The following is a 19,090-nucleotide window of genomic DNA, read 5'->3' on the forward strand; positions in this document are numbered from 1 at the left end:
TATGACTGAGAAATTGCAACATTATTCATGGAGAAACATCCAATAACTAGTGTTCTTTTCTTATTATAGTTTACATATTCCATCTTTGAGGCATATATCTGAAATTCATGATGGTAAAACCATTTTAATGTAAACATAGTGGTCATGTCATGTATCTGGTAACTCTTTAGCTTACTCATGGAGGAAGCCTTTCTAACTTGTGATAAGTATCTTTTGAGCTATTTTATCTGTACAACCCTTTTGGCATAAAAGAGGGGTTGATGGTTGTTTTTGCACCATTTGGAAGCTGATGTTTGATTTTAGGGCTGCAAAATAACTAGTACACTATGATATGCAGCCACCTGTGTCAAGAAGTGTCAGTCAGATACAGTTGGACACACATGAATGTGCCTACTCCTATTTACCTCGAAGATGTACACAAAGTTGTGCCCTATATAGTTTATATTGTAATCCACTGCATTTGATTGTTTTTTCTTTTTTAATTTCTATTTGGTAAAATGCAAAGTCCACAAGCATATAAATACATGCCTTCATAGTACATGCAAACATGTTTACATATGTATATGTATAGCCATGTTTAAATGTTTCTGGATTTTGGTGGCTTACTGTGTCTGAAACCCCATGTTCATGTTGAAACATGACAGTTACATCCATGTGAACAGATTGTAGTTACTATTATCTTCCATGCACTACACTTCTATTTGAATAATGTTCTTGTATAATATCTCTCACAGCACCAAAGGAAATAACATTTGATGTATCAGGTATAATGATATGGTTGATCATTGATGCCATGTACTTATCTCTTAGTTTGACACATGAACACCCAAGCCTAAGTTGCACAGATATCAAAATTCTTGATGTTGTTCTATTTTAATGGATTTTTTTTCTATATTATTGGCTTCCATTAGCTTGCAATTATGAACAAGTATTGGTTGAAACCACAGACCTCATGGATTTTGTTGGGAAATCATTAAGTGGATAAATACCTCAGTTTAGGCATATTTTTTTATTTGGTATTTTTGTTCTCTAACCACAAATTATTTTCACCCTTAGGGCCGTGGGAACGTCCGTGTTAATTCAGGGGCTAGAGAGATGGCTGCAATTTTGGATACAGCATTAATCCAGGCTCTGGTTCTTACTGGGCAATTTTCAGCTGCACTAGAGCTACTTAAAGGTCCCAACTATTGTGATATAAAAATATGTGAGGAATTTTTGCAGAAAAAGAGTTGTAACACTGCATTGCTGGAACTCTACAAGTGCAATGAAATGCACCGTGAAGCTCTAACACTTCTGACTCGATTGGTAGAAGAATCAAACGCGGAACAACAACAATCTGATCTCACCCAAAAGTTCAAACCAGAAATGATTATTGAGTATCTGAAGGCAAGTCTTCTCATTCAGAGCATACTTTTTTTCCTAGAGAAGCTATAATTCTTGGGAAGATGATGGAAAAATGAACAAGAGTGCTGGAAAAGCAGCAATATGGATTTTATATTAAATTTTGTTTCATTCTATAACATCCTATTGCATCCCATGGGGTAATGAACTAGTAAGGTATGGGGATTCCAGATCAATAAGGCAAGTTTCAATTCATCACTTTTTGCTTGCTTGTGAAGTAATTTTTAGTTTAGTGACCAAGCAGTATACATATAAATATATATATATATATATATATATATATATATATTGGTGGCCTAAAAGTTTATAACGAAGAAATTGGGGGTTTGATGTACTAAGTATGAAGCTGATGTTTAATTGATCTTTTAACATGTTCTCAATGGATTTTCTTGTGCAGCCTGTCTGTGGAACAGAACCTATGCTTGTCCTGGAGTTCTCTATGCATGTTCTTGAGACCTGTCCAACACAAACAATTGAGCTCTTTTTGTCTGGAAATGTTCCAGCAGATTTGGTCAATTCTTACTTAAAGCAGCATGCACCAAATATGCAAACTACATATTTAGAACTTATGCTTGCAATGAATGAAAATGGAATATCTGGAAACCTTCAGAATGAAATGGTGCGAGAATTTCTCCTTTCATATTCCTCATAGCAGTTTTGAAATAGTATTTCCTTCCTAAATGACTGCCATTATCATGTTGTTATTTTTACATAAAAGAGAATTATATTTATTCATTGGTTCTGTTTCATAGGTGCAAATCTACCTCTCAGAGGTACTTGAATGGTATGCTGATCTAAATTCTCAACAGAAGTGGGAAGAGAAAGCTTATTTTCCAACACGCAAGAAATTATTGTCTGCTTTAGAAAGCATCTCAGGATATAATCCAGAGGGTCTGTTGAAGCGTCTTCCATCTGATGCTTTGTATGAGGAACGTGCAATTTTGTTGGGGAAAATGAATCAACACCAGCTTGCCTTATCTCTCTATGTACATAAGGTATTACTCTGTGATCTCAAATTTGCATCTTATTTGTTCTAGTTATAACAGATCTAGAGAACTTCATTAAGAAGTGAAATATAGAGTACAAAATGAGACTTCCATAGTTGGAGAACTAAGGTACCACTAAAATGACATTCTTTCATCCCTTCATAAAACAATAAACAAAAAATCTCAAGTCTATCCTGAAAGGGCAGTCTCCCAATACAACTGGCCCTGTCCCACTCCTCTCTAGTTAACAAATCGACTAGAGAATTACCTGATCTCTGCACCCACTGGATGAGGTATTCACATTTAAGGACCCTATTAACATTACTTTTCATTTACTCGATTATAGTAGTTATTCTTCAAAACAGTTCAAACTTTTTGCGTCCAACTCATGCATGAGGACTTGAAATGGGCTTCTGAACAGCTGACAATTAGCTTAGTGGTAATTGCATTTTGAACCTTTGTAAATTCAGAATGTACCATGTTATCCCTCATGGTATGTATCGCCAGAAAAATGGCTGAAACAAGACTAGGCCCAGTTGTAAATGAAGCTCTTTATTTATTTCATAAAGCAATCTGTATATCAAATGCATGCTGAAGATAGAGTTAAAAGAGAAAGTTTTGTCCTTTGGGTTGGGTTTACAAGCTTATTTTATCCACACCCACTTGGTGTATTGGGAACTTGCATGCTATTCTTTTGATTATTAGAGTGGATTTCTCCAACCTTAAGAGGGAAACAAGGGACTTGCTCTAAAAGAAATGGATGGAATTCCAAGGGTCATTAGAAAACAAGGTTATAAATTTTGATTTCAAACCGGGTTTTGACCTTTGATTAGGATTGAAACTGGAGTTTTAATTGAAATCGTGGTAAAATTTTTCATTTCATTTGGGATTCTGTAGAACTTTTAAGTGCAATTTAAAAGGAAAGCATGATTTTTTATTCTACCCTTATTTTCTTTCTTTTCCTTTTTCTTTTCATTCTTGTCTCTATTCTAGTTCTTCTATGTATGATGACCATCAAAGCCAAAACAGAATTTCAGAATTTGGAGATTTTGAACAAGACTTTAATCTTTGTTGATAAGTGAAATTGAAGTCAGTTCTGCAGTTTGCATCTAAATTTTGAAATCTAAGATGGGGACCATATGAAAAATTTTCCTTCTTGTTTTGAATAAGCTCTTATGTGGCTATATATATATATATATATATATTGTTTTATACATCTTTTGAACCCCCTATTTATTTGTCAATTTTTAGCTTCATGTTCCTGATATGGCACTGGCCTACTGCGATCGTGTCTATGAGAGCGAACAGCATCAGCCTTCTAAATCTTTTAGCAACATCTATCTAACCCTTCTGCAAATATATCTTAATCCTCTGAGAACAACAAGGGAGTTTGAAAAGCGGATAAAAAATCTAGTATCATCTCAACATACTGGCATCCAGAAGGTTGGTTCAACCAGAGCTAAAGGGGCTCGTGCAAAGAAAATTGCTGAGATAGAGGGTGCAGACAACATTCGTATCAGTTCCAGCAGCAACGGTAGCGGGCGAAGTGATGGTGATGGAGATGAACAAAGTGAGGAAGGGGGTTCTACCATGATGATTGATGAGGTCCTAGATCTTTTGAGCAGGAGATGGGATAGAATTAATGGAGCTCAGGCTCTTAAACTCTTACCAAGAGAGACTAAGCTACAGGTACAACCTGATTCATAAAAAAACTTTTCTAACTTCTAAAATGCCATTGTACTCCATTAAGCTTTTACAATGTATGGAAAACAAAGATATACATGAGAGGAGAGAAAATAATTAAGAAACAGAATTTTTGGTACAAAGATGATCTACTTGCATATTTAGCTTCTCCTTCTACTCTAGTATATAAATGCAAGACATAATATAACTCTTTCTGTATAACATGGCAAACATGTTGACCAATTGGGATAACATCATCTCATGTCAAAAAATTCAAAGTATTAATACATATATTTATATATATGAAAAAAGTAAGTTTTTTCTTGTACTAATCATCTGAGGTATAAAAATAGGGGTGTGCAAAGATATTTCTTGTATTAGATATTAAAAGGGCAGCCCAGTGCACAAGGCCCACCAATGTGGGGTCTGGGGAGGGACAGATGTATGCAGCCTTACCGCTGCACATACAGAGAGGCTGTTTCTAAGATTTAAACCTTGGTCACCCAGGTTGCAATGGAGCAACCCAACTGTTGCGCCAAGGCCCACCCTCATTGTATTAGATATTGTAATTGATAATGTCAAGTTTTTTTGGGGTTTTAATCCTCTAATCAGTTGATTTTTCTTTCTTTTGCATGCTAAATCTCACTTATTATTTTGTATTCTCCTTTTTTCTTTTAATTTAATGAGATGTGCTCTTTATTATAAAAAAGGTCCTAGTACTCATTGTTAGGCCCCACAAAGCCTAACTAGCTTTCCCTCTATCTAGAGAGTTTGCAAAAAGAAATCACCGGTCTTTGTCTCTTTGAACCCAACTGAACAAGGTGCTCATACTAAACACCATTATCCAAGGGTCAAGCTTCCTGAAGATAATGATAGATCTACCAAAGGCCTGAACCTCCTGCATCCACCTAATGACCTCTTGAGTGTCTCCTTGAATCTGCTGCATCCTAGATAAAGGTCCAATGGCCGCCCCTGCAGTGAAGATAGCAATTCAACCCAAATGGAATTCCTGATGCATATGGGTCCTGATTCCTGAATGGTCAATTGATGCCTGATACTCCTTGGTTTCCAATGTTGCAACTGTCAAAGCAGTTATTATGCACGTGTATGTACATGTACATATAGATACAAGGAACTAGTCTGTTTATTGGGTTGTTTAATTAAGTCTAAACAACACAGGAATCTTCCATGCGACAAGATCTTTTGGGTCCCAAAAGAGAAGAAAACACAGATTTGGTTCTTGCCTTCACTTATTCTTTATTCAATGTGGCCTACCTTTTTCCTGGGCCAATATAATTATTAAAAACCTAAATCTAAATCTGATCCAAAATCCCATCAGATTTAAGGGGTCTAAGATCAGATTCAGATTCTTTTGGATTTTGGATTTAATCCGAGTCTGTTTCACCATCTTAAAATAATGAAAAAAACTTAAAAATTATAAATAAATTAACCATTCTTTGACAAACATATAGAATCAATTTGTATAAAATATAAAATGATGGATTTATCAATCATAAACTTATATAATTATATGTTATTATGCATGTTATATACATGATTATATATGCATCTATATTATAATATAATACACACATATTATATAATTATATAATTTCATCAGACTTGGATCTTAATGAGATGAAATAGGTTTAGATCTGCATCCAATCCATTCAAACAGATGCAATTTTTAAAATCTGAATCCCCATCTGTTTATGTAAACAAATGGCCAAATAGGAAACAATCAAATCTTGGACTTACGGACGTAGCAGTATGTCCTAGTGATATTTGCACCTTTGAATGGGATGCTATTCATCAATTTACTTTTGTTTAATTGTGCTTATGAGTCATATAATTTGATTCTGTGTCATTGAGGAGTTCTGTTGTTTTGACAGAACTTGCTTCCATTTCTTGGACCACTTCTGAGAACAACCAGTGAAGCACACCGTAACTTCTCAGTGATCAAGAGCTTGCGACAAAGTGAGAACTTGCAGGTGAGTGTGAGTGCTGAGTCAAAATGTGCAGTATCCATTGCACATTGTGATTCTTCTATACCAAACATTAATTCAATTGCAATATTCTATTTCAAGTTCTTCTGGACATTGCCAATCACAAATAAGGGTAGGAATTTTATACAAAGAAGATGAATAATTAATGGTGACAATCATCTGTTCAACTCAACTAAATGGTGGAGGTTTTGTAAGTGACCATATAATGGTTGCTCAGACCAGCCTGCTATGTATACTATGTGTACTGGCATGCCTTAGACACTCTAGTCTGTACAGGACTGAGCCTAGACCTCATTGAAGTCTGAATCTTAAACAGACTAGTAACAGACTTATAGTCTGATTTTTCAATTTCTTACTTTGATGCCCTCTAAATTTCTATAGCATTACTTGAAACCAACCAGAGAATTTGCTAAATTGAGGTATTTAGGAAATCTACTTGTTTTATGAAGCAGGTGAAAGAGGAACTGTATAAACAAAGGAGAACAGTTGTGAAGATAAGCAGTGATAGCATGTGCTCACTGTGCAACAAAAAGATAGGGACTAGTGTTTTTGCAGTCTACCCCAATGGAAAGACACTTGTGCATTTTGTTTGCTTTAGAGACTCACAGAGTATGAAAGCCGTGGTGAAAGGGTCACCTTTAAGGAAGAGGGCCTAATTTAGCTTTTACATTCCTGAGTAAGATCGCATCTCCTTGTTTTTCCTGGAGTGAAGTTGGTGAGAGACATGATGTCATGTGAACCTTGTTATATGACATCTCATGTCATTTGTTTATCCCTCTTAATACAGGCATGACTAAGAAGTAAAGCATCTCATTGCAATGCTCCCTAGTGCGACATGTGAGAATTATAACTAAGTTTGTACATTTGGTTTCTATGAAAATGGAGCTTTGTGTGTGTGGGGGGTGGGGGGTGATGCTGGTGGGTGGGGGTGTGCTTTATTTGCATCTATATCAATCTTGTTATTCAATGTGTGTGTGTGTGAGAAGCATCGAGTCTAGCAATCTTATTATTCAAGTTGGTTAAAGGATGTGATTTAACAATGTTCGTGCGATCAACTAGTCCTGCATGGCAAGATTTAGTCATCAGCAATGCCACCGAAAGAACTGTAGTGCAAAAATGTTTCAGGAAGAAGAAACAAAATATATTATCTTACAGCTTTTTTTTTTTTTTTTTGTTTTTAACCAACTAAAGCTACATTTTGGGAAATTGGTTGTGAAGTTTATATATTTAGTGTTCGGGGAGAGGCGGGATTTGTATCTGTATATTTCCCTAAATTAAATGCAAAATGATATGCTTGATAACAATTTTTTAATGCACATATGCATGCATATATACACCCATATATACTTGCACATTGATACGCTTGTTAACAAGAACTATCCAAAAAAATAAATAAATAAACAAAAAGCTTGTTAAAGGGAACTTTCAGGCTACTGTCGATTTAGTGCAGCAACAATTCGCAAATTGGGTGTATCATACTGATCATATACTCTGTCCACATGCTATTTAAACAATCACTAGTACCCAGGATTCCTCATTATTAGGAAAAACAATAATTCCAGATGTGCGTTGTAAATTTTGAAAAATTTCTCCCTACTTCAACTTGGTTCAATGCCCCAATCTAGTTCATCATTATGTAGGGAGCAAATACAAGGTTTAGAAATACAGTACTGTACATATTTATACGTACAAAGTTTTGCTATCTACATATTTGTATTTGTATTTCTTCCAAACTGAGCCAGAATTTGGGCATTAGATGGAATATTTTCTATTACTTGACAAATTAGCACAACCGAGGGAAGTAAGACCATATAAAAGTGAAAAGGACAGGGCAGAGCTCGGATCTTCAAACTTTTTCCACATCCCCAATTCTCTACCCACAGAACACTACAGGGTACAGGCACGTGTTGGGGAATATCTCCCTAAGTCCCTTGCCATACATGGGGAGATGTTCCCATTACACTGTATTGTGGGTAGGAGATAGAGTGGTTCAAAACAAATAAACAGGTGGTTCATCATTTCTTCGTTGTTTGAAACAAGTGGAATGGTAGGTAAATCTGGTCGAACTGTGGATCCTACCTTTTTCTATACTCTATAGTGGCACTGACAGCCAAGGTATTTAGCAGCTTTTGTGTTGCTTCCCAGCATTCCTAGCAGAAGGTATTCTGGTTACTAAGGAAAAATGTAATCTAACGGAGACATATGTAGTTTCATCCAAGTTTGATTATACTTTATTACAAAATAATTTACAACCTTAACCTCTGTTTGATTACGGTACAAATCTGATCCGAATGCAAAATTTGCATTCGGTTTAATTTTGTATTCATTTGTTTGTAATTATGATTTGTGTTGCTATTCAAGATTCAAAATATTGCAATGTTTTGGTGTGCATCAAGCCATCAACAAATGTGTTCACAGGATCACTCTTTTTTTTTCAAACGCTAATAAGTGATGTAATATGCCACCACTCACCAGTCAAAATTTTAAATAAAAAAATTGAAAAATAAAGCATTTTGATCAAGACAAACTTGAGATATGCAAAATTTACATATGGAGAATATCGATAATTTGAACCTTGTTGCTATCTCATACAAAATTTGTATTTTTGGCTCAGTTTGAAAAGAGTACAAATGCAAGTATGTACAGTATAAATAGATACAAAATATTACAAAATACTAGATTTTTCATTCTACGTATTTATATTTGTACTCCTTCCAAATTAAGACTTTGTCCCATTTGCACATTGGCAATACAAATCTTACCTCTTAAAAACTGATGCAAAATTTGCACTACCTTCTACCTCAGTTCAATCTCATAAAAATTGGGGACCGCATCATTTTACTTCTTCCCTCACTCCAAATGAATAACCCTCTTACCTCCATCCTCTTTTCTTATAAGGTGAGAACAATCAAGTATCAACAACATAATTTTACTTCTCACAAACAAAAACTTGTAGTCAATCATCCAGTATCATTAAATTGGTAACCAATTAATTAGTTTTTTTTTTTTATCAAATTTATAAGGGGATTTTAATTTGTCAAAACCTTCTCATATCATGTCTTTCCGATATCATAATTTTTTCTCACAAAAAAATACTTGAACTTTTTTTACCGAATTGGATTACAAGGCTGAAAAGATATGATGCAAAAAAAAATAAAAATAAAAATAAAAAGTGATAAACAATCAAGTGGATTTTCATAAAAATTCACGGAGTTTTTTTTATTAATAAAACCCTTTCCCATATTTCCAGCATCATAAACTTTTCCTTTTCATCATATTGGCGATTGCACGAAGTTCCTTTTTATCACGTGACATCATATTGGGTATCATACTTTCCGGCATCATAGAAATTGCTAATAACGAGACGACAAATACAAGTTTGTTACGAAAAATAAAAAGCAGTTAAAAAATGAACGCTGTGGTGACGGTTCCAAGGCAAGGGCTTGATATGATCCAATGCCTCCTCTTTTGCCGTGACGCCACTTGTCCATCTCATCTGCAAACAATACTTCCGGTTCTACCATTTTCATGCTTTCATCAGCCGGATTGTTACACGTGGATCCCACATGTCACGCTTACGTGGTGTACCTTGACTCGCGTGTAGGATTCAGACATCATCACCCACCCCACCCATAATCTCATTCTCATCATTTTGCTTCTGCTCCCTGCTGCTCTGCCCACTCGTCTAGCAGTTTTTGTTTGTTACGGTACAGCTGGACTCGATGGCCTCTTACATGAGCCACATGGACAATGATGAGCCCAACTACACTCTGTCACTCTACACATACATTCAGTCTGTTTAGGGGAGTAGGAACATGTTGATTGTTACTCCTCCCGTATCTCTATGACTATGGGACCTTTTTCCAATAAATATACTGCCGGGAAAAGCTTTCCCACCCTCCAATCTTGTAATTTATAAGAAATAAAAATTAATGCTGGAAATAATCGTTCTGGGCATTACTTCTCTACTTCTCTTCTCTCTTCTTCTTCTCGGGCCGTTGACCTTTACAAAGTTAGAACGGTGGAAATGTACAGCTTCTTCGCCAGCCTTGAGCGAGGGAAGTCGATGCCCGAGTCCGTTTCCGCCAAGTCCTAGCTGCCGTCTGGAAGTTTCCCTGCCGGGATTTTCTATAAACAATCTCGATGATTTGGTAAATAATTCGAACCTAATCCTAGTTTGGTTTCGGAAAATGTCCAAACACTCCAACAGAATCAAGTATATATTTCTTACTCTTTTTTTTTTATAAATAAATAAAATATTCATATCCCGAAAGCAATGAAGCATATTCTCCAACTAAATGCTTCTCCTTAACAAATGGAATTTGTTTTTTTCCTTTTCTGGAATTAGATGCTTCTGAGAATATGAGTTGTTTGTTCTTCCTTTTTTTCCTTTCTGCTGAGAGGAGACTCATTTTTCTTTTTTCTTTTCTTTTTTTTTTTTTTAATTTATCCATTCACGCAATGGGTTGAACGCGAGGAGTTTTATATCCAGTTTTGTCTGTCTTATCCATTCATGCAAAGAGAATTGACTTTTTCGCATGTGTGTGAGCTGGAGGGTGCGCAATGCGCACGATGGAGATGCTTTTTCTTCCTCGGTTCCACTCTCCCCGTCAGCGCACTGCGCCACTTGCCACTCCCAAAAGCTTGGTAGTTTTTCCGTAGACAGAAAACGTCATTTGACAACCACAGCCTTCGGAGTTGTGGATCGATCTTGATGACTGTGCTAATGATATAGCCATGCATCCACGGCGCAGGTTATAGGCGCGGGCGCACGCGAAGCAAGCTTTCTCTCTCTCTACTCCCCGCCAAAACCACGTGGCGCATCGTAATTGTTAAGCCTGGCCTAGCGTAGCGTAGGACTCGACTCCCCCACAACTCAACTACTTCATCTTGCTCTTCCAAATGCAACCAGAGTTGACGAGAATTTAGGAGGAAGCTCCCCTTTCGAATGTGGTTCCCTCCAATTTAGTCTCTTTTCTTTCTGTTGCTCTCTGTAGTTCTTTTCCACCTAAACAACATGAATTAAAGATTTAATGTCTCCTCCAATATCTTCGTCATCGTCATCATCATCGTCAACAACAGCAACAACTAGTCGAGCGACAACGTTTCAAGGAACTGATTCGATTTATCCACTCACGCACACTGCTCCGAGATGCATCTTTAAATTCAAGATGCGAATTCCAAAGAGGCCGTTTTCAATTTGCCTGTCTATTCTCTCGCTTGATCTCTCTCCTCCTTTCGCCTCCCGAATTGGATTTAATTCGGGAGTTCTTGGTTCTCGTCTCATTTCTGGAGTCGACTGTCCATCTCTAAGGAGGCGAAGAGGGATATTCAACTTAGGAGGTTCGTCATTTTTACTCTTTGTTATTTTTATTTTTTTTTTCCATCTGCCTTTTCTTACTATTGGGTTACTTGGAGCTCATTGTTCACGCTAACTTTGGTGATTTCTAGAGTATTTCTTTAGGTTTAATCGGGTTTCATAGTTGAGTTGTTTATGTTGAGAAGGAGAGTGTAGAGATAGTAAATTGTTTTAGGAGGAAGGGCTGCTTTTTACTTGGAAACTTGAATTTTTAGGTATTACTGGAGCGGGTTCGAGTTGGAACAGCCGAACAGGGCATCGTGCACTTTGGGTTGTTTCTATCAATCATTAAGGTAAGTTGCATACTATGTTGTTTCTAGGCTAGTTTGCTAAATAAGGGTCGGTAGAGTTTCTTGTCCAATATACGGGATTTAACCTTTCCAAATTTGAGAGATACGTGGTATTAGGATTTAGAAGTGGTTGTTCTGTAAGAATTAAGATGCTGGGGGAAAATAAGAACAATTTTTTATTTGGACTCCATGTGTTTACTGAATAAGTAAAAGGGATTTGTTGGAATACATGGAACTAGTAGCTTTCTTGTAATTGATTTAACAACTCATTTCTTGGTGCCTGATTAGAGGCATTGCTTCAGCTGTTGTTTATGGAAGTGTGGAATGAGTATTGATGATGCGGTTGAGCTTATTTGGTTTGCTTGTGCTAAAGGAGGCTAACTCTATCCAATTGTTGGCCTGCCCATTTCCTACATTTTTTCTGTGAATTTCAAATTTTAACTTTACTTGGTCTTGAATTTTGATCTTATATATGATATCATCTACAGACATCCATATGACCTTAAGATTTCATTTATGTTCAAATGAAATCAAGAACTCCACTATTTTTAATAAATATAATGCTATGGAACTTTCCAAAGTTTCTTTTGATTATGTACACAGTTCTCTCTCCCCACCCCCACCCAATACACACAAAAGTCCATTCACTTTTGATCACTGATAGATTCTTTATGTTGGAATGGTACAATTTCTGTATGATATACAACAAATATATTGTGAGAAGGTCATAGTAGAGAGAAGGGGAATAATGAGCAAAATTCATCAATTTCAAATCTAACAAAAGAGAAATGTTTTCATTTGATTCTTGTGATGACACAGCAACTTGTGGCTTGAGTTTTGTTAAGGATGGATATACAAAAAAGAGGTTGGATGGGTAAGGTTTTAAGAAAAAAACCTGTGATGAGGAGATTGAAGATGTCATTCCTGTCTATGAAGTTTCTAAAGTTAATAACAAGCTAGATATGAATCTTGTGGTTGAAAGAGAAGTTCAAGTTGGCAAGAAGCTGGGGTTATTTTTCTAGGTGGTGAGGAATTTGCAATAAAAGTTTTTAATTTTTTAGGGCTAGAATGGAAAAAGAAAAGGCAAAAGTTAGGGTGTGCAGTTGAAGTTTAAGGAAAGGCATGTGATCCATAGTAGAGAGGTGAAAATTTTAAACTAAATGGGGTGAAGATGGAAGACGAGGTTTGAAGGAAGATTAGTTTTATTTTCTGACACTATGAGGGTGATGACTCTAGGATTTGGTTGTTTTGAGCGTTGTTGTTAGTGACTGCTGTTGTACCTCTTTTCTCTTTCTTATTGTAGCTCAAAAGAAAGATTAACAAAAAATAAAGAGACTTATACTTGAAGGGGACTCTAAGGTTATTATCAGCTGGCTGAAATGAAATGAGAAGATTCCATGGTGCTTCTGGAATGAATTTAACTGGTCTCTCAATGGATTCCAAGATCAACCAACTGCCTAGCAGATCACTTAGCTAAGCAAGGGGTTAACAGATAGCATTGTTTCTGGGCTGAATAGTAAAATAAAAAAGTTTAAAGTTTTCTGTTGTTTAACGTTTCCGTGTTAAGTGTGTAAGGGGTAGCCAAAGCTACCTAAAAGCTGTAATTTTTTCTCTTAATTAATAAATTTTTTGTTGCTGATCAAAAAAAGAAAAAAAAAAGAGACTTATACTTATCTGTATGTGTTTGCATGTGCTACACCTTGGAATTGCCTAATGCCTTGAGATTGAGGTGTATTCTTTGACTAAATGTAGGCTTAATTGTAATTGTTTTGAAACATTGAATTCCTGGGCCTTATTTATTTGCATGTGAAATAACAGAGAGTAACAACTGTATGGTAGGTCCTTGTCCAGAAAAGACAGATTGTTTTCAGAAAAAAAAAAACAACAATTTAGTTTGTAGTCACTTATGCATAAAAAAAAGTTTGTAGTCACTTTGTGTTCAAGAATGAAGTACAACCAGGCATGTGCAAATTACCTTTTTTTAAAAAAACAATCCTTATGTATGTATTTATGTTTGTATGCATGTATTAACTATTAAATTGAAGTATACTCTAATTTACCGTAAACAACCATTTTCTGTTTTTTTATATGCAACCATAAACAGGAGTGCAATAGATAGAGGTAGCTGTATGGAGTCTTCTATTGTATTCATTATTCCCCTCTTCTTGTTTCTTGTCCTTGTTTTCCTATGATCAGCTATTATATTACTCTCTTTTCATTTCTCTCCCTTTCAATGAGGTTTGTCATTGTTGATTAAATAAGATTTTTATTGTCATACTCACAGTAGTTTACAATCCCTTTTGCTGTTAATGCTATTTTATGATCACTATTAGGATATGGCGATTCACTATATAAATGTAACAATATTTGGTTGTCATAAAATCAAATTGTTAGTCTTCTAGATTTAAACATATTACATGTTGATTTATTTATATATTTTTATGATATATCACACATATTTATGTTTACACATATTTATATGATATTATAGTACCATTTAATGCTAATTTTGCAATCAATTTCAGGGCTTAATCGATTTCATACAAATAATATAATGGATGGGATGACATCACAGTATCAGCATCCCATTTCTAATGATGCTGCTCAGGATCGATGTATTTGGTCATCTCCTGAAGGGGGGCACAAAATTGATATAGGAAAACAGATCTTTTGCAACAGATCTTTAAACATGAAAAATATTGTTGCAGTTGGGTTTGATATGGATTACACTTTAGCACAGTACATGCCTGAAACGTTTGAATCCCTGGCATACAATGGCACAACTAGAAAGCTGGTTTATGATCTGGGATACCCTCCAGAGGTTTGTGTGCATTGTGCGCTTCATCTATATTTACCTTTTCATGAATAACTGACAATGTTGTCATGTTTTCTACATTTATTCAATTTTGAAAGATTATGCAAACTGATATGGAGAAAAAAACTTCCCCAAATGATTAGCTACTAAATCCCATGGCTTTTCAGATTTCATCAAAATCACTGTTTTCTAATGGAGTTATGTAGGTTTAATTTACTAATCAGATGATCCTAGCATGACATTTTGTTGTTGGTTGATTTCTTATGTGTGTAAGCTTTTCTGTGACAAGCAAGCTATGTAATCTTTTCTTTAATAAAATGTGAAGTTAACAATAAAAAAGAATCCTAGTATGATCTTCAATGATCTTCACTTAATGTTATTTGGTGTCCAATTTTTAATTGAAAAAGAATGAAATAAAATAAAAGAGAGGTTTCACTTGTTATAAGATGGGGGTCGGGTGAGGTGTAGAGTATCTCAATCCCGAACCAGTCCAACCTCCCATAATATATTTACCACATGCATAAATGTACATTGTGTATTGTGTTATGCATACATGTATATATTCACACTATTATGTTCCCTTTAGAGTATATGAGTGTGATTATATGAATTATGTAATGATATTTGTATAAAATTTCCTTTTTTATAGTTCTGAATTGGGCTATAAAGAAAATGAAAGAAGTGAAAGGCATGAGTAAGAAGACTTTCAAACCTAACAAATCCATGACGCTTGGGGCCATGCATTTCCTCATTAGTTTAGTTTGTCTTTCGATGTATCCAAAAGAGAAACCTGACCAATCCACCTAGGCTTGATTGAACCTCCACCTAAGCCCCCACAAGCCTGAGTCTGGTGTGGATTGTGTTGGGTTTAGCTTGGGGTGGTCTTGGGTCCTCAGGTGGGCCAGAGGTCCATGTCTTAGGGTTGGACATGGTTTTCCCCAAATCTGGTCCAAGTTGCACCAGCAATTTTATTAGATAAAGTTGAGATGGATTTAGAGAGAGTTAAGAGGAAAGAAACATAAGGGCATGGGGAGGTTCTAACCATAGATTGTTGGAGAGAGAGGTAAGAAGGATAGGAGGAGGTTTCTACATTCTACCCGTATACTATTGGAGAGAGAAAGAGAGTTAAGAAGGATTTTAGTATGCTTTTTGTTAGAGTTAGCCGAATAAGGGTAGATTAGTCAACTCACCTTGGTTAAGTTATGAGCTTATGTGGCAGTCTTATTAGAGGTTCTCTGTCCCATACTTAAGTAGGGGCAGTTTAGTCCTTGTACATTTAATTAGAAGCCTAATCCCTATTAAGAGGTCGACTGATAGGGTTTAGCTATCAAGTTCAACAGTTCTTTCATCTTCTTCTTCTTCTCTTCTCTTTCTTCTTCTCCTTACTGGTTCGGACTACAGTAGCTACAGTAGCTACAGTAAAAACACTTTTTTTTTTTTAAATTTCAAACAATAAATAAACCACATATGTATGAAGGAGAGGAAAGAAAGGTCCATTCAAGCATTGAGGTTGGAAGACCCCTTGCCTCCCACTTTTCCCTCTTTCTACTATAATATATATATTTTTTGATAGAAAAATCAAAAGAAATTTATTAACAAATCAAAAAATGAAAAGTTACATCTGATGAAAGGTGTTAAAGAAACACCTTGATACATTAACATTTAACATTTTTTTGATAAATGAGAGTGATTTTATTAATTCAAATAAAGAAAGTACAGTCAGCCTAGGAGGAGGCACAAGGTGTTACCTTCCCCAAGGACTGAACCATAAGCATTAAACACACACAAGCCAGAAACACAGATCTCCCCTTGATACCCCTTGCTTGGCCAGAGAATCAGCCATTGCATTTGCTGATCTGCTAACCCACTGAACCCCAACTGTCATATTTCTTGTCAGCCATTTAACATTTTTTAACAGATCCCTGTAGCCCCAACAAGCTGTTTCTGGACTTGTCAGTCAGCCCACTACTACCTTGGAATCCCCCTCAACTATCAAATTTTCCACTCCAAGTTGATTGGCTATCTGTATACAACATTTAACATTACAATACGTTCAAAAATCTATTGCTAAACTTTGATCTAGTGTCTGGGCAAAATCTGGTAGAACCAGCACCCAAATCTATAGTCATTTTAGCAATATCAGCCACCACTCTTTTGATTCTCCTATGTTTATCTCCAGACCCTTATATTTCTCTCCTTGCATATTCCCCAAAAGACTGAAAAAGGAAGACATCTCCAAACTATTACAAATTTCTTTATGTTAATTAACACCCACTCTAGTTTTGGTATACATATTAAGGGTCATTCTATTAGGACACGAATAATTAAGAGAATTTTATGTTGTTCATGATTTTACACAGCTTTTCTTTTAGATAATAAAATGAATTTTCCAAAGAAAAAGAAAAGGAGATTACACAGTATTTGCTTGGTATAAATTCACTGAAATTTCTAATATTGATCCCGTTTCTCCTGTTTCTACTACATTCGTTCTTTAACTCAAAATATTGAACCAATAACATTATTTGAAATCCTACTGTTTACGCTGTTATTGCACAATTTCAATCTCAACTTACTTCTCATGTATTCTTAATGAATTGATTGATCTTTCTCTTGCCTTATGTATAGTCATTTAAAATTTTCTTTGATCTAGTTCTAGAGCAATTCCATTTTGTATGGCTGTTATTTGTTGAAGCAAGAGATAGCAGGTTGGTTGATGGACATTGCTTATGCAGTTACTGGAGTGGTCATTTGATTGGAAATACATGGTCAGGGGTTTGGTTCTTGATAAGAAGAGAGGCAACATCTTAAAGGTTAGTCACTGGTTTTGATATGTAAATTCTGTTTGTTAAGGCACTTGTGCAGTTATTGTGCCCTTTTGCATTCTGCTGCATGCATCCCGTTCTTCTATTCCACAATTTTAGATGCTTGGTTTACACTACCTTTGCTAATATCTTGGATTAATTCAACTTTTGACTTTCAACATGCTTCAGTTCTTGTATACAACAAATTCTTCTTTGTTCTTTTGCAGATGGATCGGCACAAATATGTGAAAGTAGCCTATCATGGCTTTAGAGAGATGTCTAAGGAAGACAAAATTGCAACTTATGGAAACACATTGTTACGAGATTCATTTGATGAGCCTGATTATGCTCTTATTGATACTCTTTTCTCACTAGCAGAAGCTTACCTATTTGCCCAACTTGTTGACTTCAAGGACAATAATCCTGGAAAAGTACCAAATAATGCTGAGTATGAAAATTAGTCATTAACCTTTCAATTCAATTGTTTCATGCATTTCTTTCATCTTGTTATTTGTTATGGATCGATTTTGCTACAGTTATTTGGTGCATAATAAACAGTATAGTCATGCTATTTTACATTCATTTGTTTTCAAAGTTGGTTATTTTCCATGATAAATTTTAAATGGGTAAATTGATTCTTGTTTTTTTTTTTTTTTTTTTTTCTGCCCTTACTTATATATTGTATTACATTCTTCAAGCTACTCCCGGATGTATAAAGATGTTCGAGCTGCAGTTGACTTGTGCCATCGTGATGGAACTTTGAAGCAAATGGTTGCAAAAGATCCTAAAAAGTAATAAGTATATGCATTGGTTGAGCTGTTTTAAAATAAGGAAGAAAATGAGTAAAATTGTCGTTAAGAATATTTATATTATCATATCATAAATTTAGTAGAAAATCTTCAATCATTTGTATTGATGTAATATCATTTTACTGTGGTATTGTTTATTTATTAGGTACATAAATGAGGATCCTTCAATAGTTCCTATGATTAAAATGCTTAGAGATTCTGGTCGTGCCACATTCCTGGTGACAAACAGGTAATGATGTACTTTTACTAATTCTTTGTAAGAAATACATGCATGCATGCATACACACATACACAAATACACAAATACACGCATATGCATATAATACATATTGCCTATAATATGTATGACACCTAGACAGCTTTTCTGGTTGATATTTGGTTGGTTTTAAAATACATATTGCCTATAATATGTATGACACCTATAAGTTATGTATAGCAGCAGCTCATGGTGTTCTTATTTTTAGTTCTGCCGATTGAAGTTGGCAGATCAGTTGCAAAGGGTAATCCTATATTTTGCTGTTTCAGTCTATGGTTGTTTTTAGCTGAATGCAAAATGAACCAACAAAATCACTTTATTTTTTGATCACTAAAAAGAACTTTTTTAATTTATGAAAGGAATTGAGAATTGTATACAGTACAATATGATTACACCCCTCAGTTTGGGCTAGCATTTTCTACCCATCCACAGTCCATCAAACATATGAATTACATATCATTCATCCCTTCCTGAAATAATTCCCAAGTACATTTGAGATCTCTTAGTCCCCTATTTAGCTAACCCATCTGCCAAGTGTTGAGAGACTAGGCCAAATGGGTCCTAATGCTTTTTTTTTTTTTGTTAAGTAGTGTTCTTTTTATTCTTTATTTGTTAATGGGCCTGTTAACTTTTTTGTAATTCTTTTAAGTTATTGATGAGCTGGCCGCCCACTTAAGGGCAGAC

At 35.4% G+C, this 19,090-nt stretch overlaps 2 protein-coding genes across 7 annotated transcripts in view; both read left to right on the forward strand.

Annotated features, from left to right (window-relative positions):
- Window positions 1-7,380, forward strand: part of EMB2754 (Vacuolar sorting protein 39) — a 49,341-nt gene extending 41,961 nt beyond the window's left edge. The window contains exons 7-13 of one of the 2 annotated variants that reach the window (XM_088980832.1): window positions 1,057-1,386; window positions 1,799-2,020; window positions 2,154-2,396; window positions 3,639-4,076; window positions 5,963-6,061; window positions 6,529-6,752; window positions 6,864-7,380. In XM_088980832.1, the coding sequence (XP_088836958.1) occupies window positions 1,057-1,386; window positions 1,799-2,020; window positions 2,154-2,396; window positions 3,639-4,076; window positions 5,963-6,061; window positions 6,529-6,732 (1,536 nt within the window). In that variant the 3' untranslated portion in view covers window positions 6,733-6,752; window positions 6,864-7,380. Of the gene's footprint in view, window positions 1-1,056; window positions 1,387-1,798; window positions 2,021-2,153; window positions 2,397-3,638; window positions 4,077-5,962; window positions 6,062-6,528 lie in introns of both variants that reach the window. The other variant, XM_088980825.1, reaches the window with a different exon arrangement.
- Window positions 7,381-9,981: 2,601 nt separating this feature from the next.
- Window positions 9,982-19,090, forward strand: part of LOC148877052 (HAD-superfamily hydrolase, subfamily IG, 5'-nucleotidase) — a 30,685-nt gene continuing 21,576 nt past the window's right edge. For 2 of the 5 annotated variants that reach the window (XR_016110726.1, XM_088980916.1), the window contains exons 1-6: window positions 10,692-11,419; window positions 14,251-14,546; window positions 17,273-17,350; window positions 17,569-17,789; window positions 18,040-18,132; window positions 18,296-18,379. Coding sequence is in view for 4 of the 5 variants with exons in the window: in XM_088980916.1 (XP_088837042.1) it covers window positions 11,110-11,419; window positions 14,251-14,546; window positions 17,273-17,350; window positions 17,569-17,789; window positions 18,040-18,132; window positions 18,296-18,379 (1,082 nt within the window). In the remaining variant the exon portion in view is untranslated. Of the gene's footprint in view, window positions 10,228-10,688; window positions 11,420-11,650; window positions 11,729-14,250; window positions 14,547-17,272; window positions 17,351-17,568; window positions 17,790-18,039; window positions 18,133-18,295; window positions 18,380-19,090 lie in introns of those variants that run through there. The other 3 variants (XM_088980933.1, XM_088980943.1, XM_088980923.1) reach the window with 3 other exon arrangements.

Source organism: Nelumbo lutea, chromosome 1 (assembly GCF_056320005.1).
Source record: "Nelumbo lutea isolate HS-2025 chromosome 1, American lotus-T2T, whole genome shotgun sequence".
NCBI lineage: Eukaryota > Viridiplantae > Streptophyta > Magnoliopsida > Proteales > Nelumbonaceae > Nelumbo > Nelumbo lutea.